Below are 8,224 nucleotides of genomic sequence, written 5' to 3'. Positions count from 1 at the left end.
ATATTAATTTTTTTTTTTTTTTTTTTTTTTTTTTTTTTTTTTTTTTTTTTTTTTTTTTTTTTTTTTTTTTTTTTTTTTTTTTTTTTTTTTTTTTATATAAAAAAAATAAAAAAAAAAATTATATATAATGACAAAAAAAAAAAAATTATAAAAAAATGGTAACAAAAAAAAATTGTGTCATATATAATGAAAATATAAACACAAATAAAAAATAAAAAATAAAATATATATATATATATATATATAAATATATATATATATATAATATATATAAATATATATATTTATTTATTTATATATATCATATCGTATAAGTTCTCTTATATTGATTATTAATAACAAGATGACTGAAATGCGAGTTAAAGCTGATTTGGGGGACTGCCGTTTTTATAAAAAAAAGTTCCCCGAAGTAGATGATTTGATTATGGTTAAGGTTAATAGAATTGAGGATATGGGAGCTTACGTTTCTATATTGGAATATAACGATATGGAAGGTAATAAATTATAAAAAAAAAAAAAAAAAAAAAAAAATATATTTTTATAAATATAAGAAATATATATATATATATATATATATGTTATATGTTCATATATATATTATTTATTTATTTTTTTTTTATTATTTTTCATCTGTGTCCCCTTGTGAAGGTATGATTTTAATGTCCGAACTCTCCAAAAGAAGATTCAGAAGTGTTAACAAATTAATACGTGTAGGTAGGCATGAAGTGGTACTTGTTTTAAGAGTCGATAGCCAAAAAGGATATATCGATTTATCAAAAAGAAGAGTATCTCCAAAAGATATAATAAAATGTGAAGAAAAATTTTCAAAGTCTAAAAAGGTACACCAGACCGTACGACATGTAGCTAAAGAACATGGTATTACTGTAGAAGAATTAAATGAAAAAGCTATTTGGCCATTATATGAAAGATATGGACATGCTTTAGATGCATTGAAAGAAGCTACTATGAATCCAGAAAATGTATTTAAAGGATTAGATATATCAGAAGAAATTAAAAATTCTTTATTAAAAGATATTAAACTAAGACTTACTCCACAAGCATTAAAATTAAGAGGCAGAATTGACGTGTGGTGTTTTGGATATGAAGGTATTGATGCTGTTAAAGAAGCTCTCAAAAAAGGAAAAGAAATATCAAATGATAAAGTTTCTATTAATATAAAATTAATTGCTCCACCTCAATATGTTATTGTTACTTCTTGTCATGATAAAGATCTTGGTATGTCAAAAATTCAAGAAGCTATGAAAGTTATAAGTGATAAAATTAAAGAATATAAAGGAGGTGATTTTAAACAACAAGGAGAAATATTAGTTATTGGAGGGGATGAAGAAAAACGTCTAGAAGAATTATTAGATAAGCATGATGGAATATCAAGTGATGATGATGATTATAATTCAAGTGATGAGGATGACGAAAATTCGAGTGATGAAGATGAAAATACAAGTGAAGAAGAAGAGGAAGAAGAAGATTAAATTATATCATAATAAAGGAAGAAATATAAATATATAAATATATAAATATATATATATATATATATATATAAATATTTATATATATATACAAAGTCATACCTTTTTGATATATTATATAAGAGGTTTTCTTTGTGTTACCAGCATATATGATTTATTTATTTTATCAACTTGTCATTTTTTTTTTTTTTTTTTTTTTATATACACATCATTTTTATTTTATGTGTGTGTGTATATGTTGTTCTTATAAATTTTAATTAAAATTTTTTATTATGTTATATATATATATATATATATTTATTTATATATATGTATATATATTCTTTAAAAATTATTAAACAAGTCATGTAAAATTTTTATAAAAAAATATAATATAATCTTAAAAAAAAATTACATTAAAAAATATAAAGACATGTTGAGCAAAAAGATCACAAAAAAAAAAAAAAAAAATATATAAGGTAAAATGAGACGATATATCAAGGTTCCATACAAAAATGTATATAATATATATATTTATATATATATAACCATTAGGTATAAAAAAATAGAAAGATTTACCTTATATTTAATTAAACAATAAACAATACTTTAAAATATATTTTAGCACAAATAAAAAAAATAGAAAATAAAATATAATATATAAAACAATAAATATATAAATATATAAATAAATATATATATATATATATATATATATATTTTTTTCATAAGGCACATTCAATATTTATGGGTAATTTTGCTTGAATTAAATTAAAAAAATTTTTTAGAATGAGAACATCTAATATTGCATATTCAACACTACTTGATGAAAGAGGTCTAAAATTCCAATTAATAATTTGGCATTCTTTATTAACTTGTTTTTCTGGAAATAATATTTTCCCAAAGAATTTGACAGAATAACTCATATTTTTTTTAAGATATGGAAATGAATATTTCAAATGATCATAATATTTATTATATATATATTCTAAATTATAATATTTATGTATACAACTATATATACCTATTTTATTACATGTTTTACATTTTATATTTAAAAGATCATTAATTAATTTATTATTATTTTTATATTTTATAAAATAATTTACTGGGAATATATTTTTATAGCTTATATCATCATATAAATTATCGTTAACTTTTATATTACGTGATTCTTCTTTTATCTTATCATATAAATTAAACAAATTATTATTACAACTATAACTACTACTACTACTACTATTATTATTATTATTATTATTATTATTGTTGTTGTTGTTGTTATTATTATTATTGTTGCTGCTGTTCATATGATTTGTATTATTTGTATATCCATATACATAACTCCTATTATCATTTCCAAGTATATTATTTCCACTCGACATATTGTCACCACTATAATTTATTGTGTAATCATGTATATTCTTCATTATTTTTTTTAATAATACAGCATTATCATTCCTCTTAATATTATTATTATTTGTGTGGTTATTATATATATGCATAATATCATTATATGCACTTATATTCATATTTTTATTTTTCATTCGCTTTTCTTCACTATCCATATCGCTGTCATCAATTAATATATTTTTATATTTTTTACATACTAACATATTTAAAATATCATAGTATTTTCTAAAATGTAACATATCATTATTTAAAAAGGCTACACCGATTTTTATAATATTTTCATCTCTAAACAAATCAGATATATAATAATGAACATAATAATTTTCAAGGGATATACTCTTCACATCAATAATATATGAGAATATACTATCTTTTAAAGCTATCTGAAAAATAGATATGATAGGGCTCTCTCTAAATACAGCACATTTCCATTCAGCATCTATAAAAAGTATCTTTTCATACTTTTTTATTTTTTCATATAAGATATAAAAATCTTTAAATTTATCTACAATAACAACATCATTAAAACAAGATCCTAAATCGTTTATACATATATAATTCTTTTGACAACAACATGATCCTTTTATTTTTATTAAATAATCAAACGAACTTTTTATAATTTCTGAATGGATCTTTTTTAATATTTTAAACATATCAAAATATTTACATAGATCACTTATTTTATATATTCTATTCAAAGACTCAAAATATATATCCTCTTCATTTCTAAATATAAAATATTCTTCATTTATTATATTACATTCATTTTTTAAAAACCACATAATATTACTACAACTTGATATACACACCAAACTGTAATTATTATTATTATTATTATTGTTGTTGTTGTTCATATTATTGGGCTCTATGGTCGTCAACATATTTTTGTTGCCATCCCTACAATCGCATACGAAATATTCTCCTTCAAAATATATATCATTATTATAATAATTATAATGAACACATGTGCTATACATATTATTATACATATTATTCATATTATTCATATTATTCATATTATTTGCACTGTTTATATAATTACCAACAGTGTTCAGATTGCTAGTGTTATTATATAAACCACTTGTTGAATAACTCATTTTCTTACCCTTCTTATTCTTATAAAATAAATAATAAAATGTTTTAAAATCAGAATCTTCCAAGTTCATATATAAGGGATATAAGAAATAGATACACATGATACAAGATTCTTTATTCTTTTTTTTTAATAAAGAATTAAAATATATTTTTAAATATTTTGGATTGTCATATAAATAATATATAATATATTTTTTATCAAAACTACTTAATAAATAATTATATGATTTATAATTTAAATAAAAAAATAAGTTAGGGAAATGTAATAATTCATAATTAAATATCTTAATTAATTTTATAGCATATTTTATATTGCCATTTATAATTCTTTGTTTTATTAATTCTAACTCTAATGTTGTATCCCCTTTACAAACATTTATAACATTAGAAACTCTACAATCATTCATAAACATCTCATTCAAATTTAAATTATAAGATATATTTATTTTTAAAGGATATATATTACTATTTATGAAATTTATATTCTTAATATTATCTACATTAAAATATTTATCAATATTATTAAATTCATTTATTCTATATATATTATATTCATCTATATTATCATAAATATTCAACTCTTTATTTAATAAAGAATGGGATACATTTCTAATCATATTTTTATATATATCATCTTTATAATCTTCATTCTTTAAATTCATATCTTTTTTAAAATATATTTCATTTAATTTCTTATCCTTCATATTAGATTCTATTACATCTATATTGCATCTATTAATTATATTATTTCCATTCCCTTCATTTTCTTCATTTGCATTATATAAATCAAAACAACCATTCTTCAAAAAATTATTATATTTACAATTATTTTGTTTGTAAGTAATAGAGCAATCTTTTAAATTAGCATTATTTGTTTCTATATTACTTAGATCATTTATATTATCATTAAGATTAAAAAAATTATTTTTTGAATAAACCAATTGGTCCTTTGAAAAAGAACTATTTTGAAGAGTACTTTTATTATTATTATGAAAATTATGTATGTCATTGTTTTGTTTTTTATAAATGGTGATTATATCATCTAAGAATCTAAAATTAATATCGCTATTTTTAATATTATCACTATGGTTATTGTTGCAACTATTAATAGTATTACTACTATTAATACTATTACCACTATTAATACTATTAACACTATTAACGCTGTTACCATTAATTATTCCATTTGTTGTATTATTTATAACATTATTGTTACATTCAATATTTTTATATATCTTATAATTTTCCTTAAGATTTTTATTGGCCACATCATTTATTAATATATAACGATGTATATGAAATTTACTTATAAAGAAAATAATATTTGGATTATATTTATTCATCTGACATATATATATATAACAACTTAAATCTAAATATTTATTTGGTATTTTTAAATTATATTTTTCTAATAATAACAAAGATAATTTCATATCTATTAAAATTAAATAAGATATAAACATACAAATATAATCATTTACAAAATTACTTATTCTTATTTTTCCTTTATAATACTTCTCTATTTCATATTGTTTACATGATGATAATAATCCATTTATATGAATATTCTCTTCTTCATCATTTTTTATATTATATAAATAAGTACTATCTTGTCTCATATTATTATTATTTTTAATAACCGAATTATTTATAGATTCATCTAATAAATTATTTTTTTTCTTTTTACATTTTTCATCTATACTATTTTTCGTATTTGTTTTCTCCCACTCTTCTAGAGGATGTGAAAATTTTATCTTATGATAATCATCCCCATCAATATCGTTTTTATTTTTCTTCTCATCTACATTTAGTTCCTCCATAAACAATTCTTTGCACTCATTAAATAATACATGGTCTATATAATTTTTAAGCATCACAGAAATCTTTTTCTTTTCAAGGTTATTTTTTTTATTGATAAAATCGATAAGCCCTGATAAATTGAATACAATGATATATTTCTTCTTAATATTATTATTGTTACTGTTACTATTATCGTAGTTGTTATTATTGGTGCTGTTACTATTATTATTATTGGTGCTGTTACTATTATTATTATTGGTGGTATTACTATTATTATTATTGGTGGTATTACTATTATTATTATTATTATTGTTACTATTATTATTATTATTATTACCACCTAATATATTTTCCACATTATTATTCTCATGCATACACTCATCAAAACATAAACAATAATTATTTATTTTACGATAATTCTTTTTTATATTAACATAAAAAAAATCAAACACAAAATTTACATACAAATACATCCAAATATATACTTTAAAACTTTTCATGTTTTTCATTTTGTTATATAAATTATCCAGGTGCTTCTTTATCTTCTCATATTTTATTTTTCTTTTCTCTTTTGAAATAATATGATCATAGGAAATTATACCACCTAATTTATTTTCACCACTTAAATTTTTTTCACCACATAAATTTTTTTCACCAAATAAATTTTTTTCACCACATAAATTTTTTTCACCACATAAATTTTTTTCACCAAATAAATTTTTTTCACCACCTAAATTTTTTTCACCACCTAATTTATTTTCACCACCTAAATTTTTTTCACCACCTAATTTATTTTCACCACTTAAATTTTTTTCACCATCTAACGTCTTATCATCTCTAAATATGTCATCCGTGCCATATACATCATTTTCATCGTCACCATAAATATTATTAACACATTGAATAACTAATTTTACGCTGTGCAGACTTATATCTAAATTATCTTTTAAAATAAAATTTTTTTTATACTTCTTTTTAAAGGCAATATATCCCTCTCGAGAATTATTTATTATTTGTAGATACTGTTCATTCTGAGAACTATATTCCCTCTTATTATTATTACAAAATAAATATTCATTTATATATGAACATTTTTGTATTATATTTTTTTTTATATTACACATATGAACTGTCTCCATATTATTTATTTTTTGTTTTGCTTTTATATCTACAAACGAGGATGAAATAGAAAAGATTTCTTGCATTTCTTTATTTTTTTTGATCATGTAATTTTTAAAAGATTCTTCTATATACTCATTAAATATATATACAGAATTATTATGAAGGTTAAACAATTTATTACATATAATTTTAAGATTACATATATAATCATATATTATATAATTTAAAAACTCTTCATTGTCATCAAGAATATTTACATTAGGATTTATATTATTATAATAATCTGTCCATATATAACTTTTTCTTTTTTTATCATCTATAATATTTATATTATCATCAACCATCTTTATATTCTTAAGATCATTAGATATATAAGAATAATATTTGCAAATAGTATATTTAATGTTGTATACCCATTGAAATAAATTATAGGAACATATATTATTATTTTTTATAATTTTTATATTTTCAATTTTAAAGAATTTATAAAAACCAAACACATAACACATGATGCCAAATGAATATGTCACGTGACATATTTCTTCATATGTTTCATTTAATATAATATAATCATCATTTAATATTTTATATAATATATTATTTTCTTTACATATATTAATAATATCATAAATTATATTCATCTTTTTTTGTTTAGATAAAAAACTTATATTATCTTTTTTTGTTGAATTAAAAAAATTTGTATAATCATCAAATGGTATATCATCACAACCTTCTATTAAATTATCGTGAATGGGTTCATCAGGACTTGTTTTTTTCTTCCCTTGTTTCTTTGTCTTTTTCTTACAATTATTAATATTACTATTAAAAATATTGTCATTATTTAATATATTATCATTATTTAATATATTGTCATTATTTAATATATTATCATTATTTAATATATTATTGTGATTCATTTTGTTGTCTCCTTTATTCTTATCACACTGTTTATTATCCTTCTCAATTTTATTCTCTTCCACATGTTTTCTTTTCATTTTATTTTCACAACAATATTCTATAATCCTCTGTAAATTAAACACAGGGTCATATATAATATATTTTATTATTACATGATAATAACAACAAATAAACAAATTTTCATAGAATCTCCTATTCTTAGGGCATTTCATATGAAGCAACAGTTTTATAGGAATTATTTTATTCAAATATTTATTAACAACATCATTTATTATATCCTTTCTTTTAATAGTTTTATAATTTCTTTTTTTCCTTTTTATATAGTTACTAAAATTTCTAATAATATATTCAAACGATGTAATATATTCATAAAATAGTTCTAACTCATTATCTAAACTTATCTCTTTCAT

General features: G+C 19.3%; 2 protein-coding genes across 2 annotated transcripts; one reads left to right on the top strand and one right to left on the bottom strand.

Moving 5' to 3' along the window:
* Positions 1-343: 343 nt before the first annotated feature.
* On the top strand, positions 344-1,490 carry PGSY75_0728000 (putative eukaryotic translation initiation factor 2 alpha subunit; the record flags this gene model as incomplete). The annotated part of the gene is made up of 2 exons (XM_018785115.1): positions 344-494; positions 649-1,490. The coding sequence occupies 2 exons, from the start codon at positions 344-346 to the stop codon at positions 1,488-1,490; spliced, it is 993 nt and encodes a 330-aa protein (XP_018642616.1).
* Positions 1,491-2,191: 701 nt separating this feature from the next.
* PGSY75_0727900 (hypothetical protein) lies at positions 2,192-8,224 on the bottom strand (the record flags this gene model as incomplete). The annotated part of the gene is made up of 1 exon (XM_018785114.1): positions 2,192-8,224. The coding sequence occupies one exon, from the start codon at positions 8,222-8,224 to the stop codon at positions 2,192-2,194; it is 6,033 nt and encodes a 2,010-aa protein (XP_018642615.1).

This window comes from Plasmodium gaboni, chromosome 7 (assembly GCF_001602025.1).
Source record: "Plasmodium gaboni strain SY75 chromosome 7, whole genome shotgun sequence".
Lineage (NCBI taxonomy): Eukaryota > Apicomplexa > Aconoidasida > Haemosporida > Plasmodiidae > Plasmodium > Plasmodium gaboni.
Note: the sequence above shows the minus strand (reverse complement) of the source record. Positions and strands in the feature narration are given on the sequence as shown.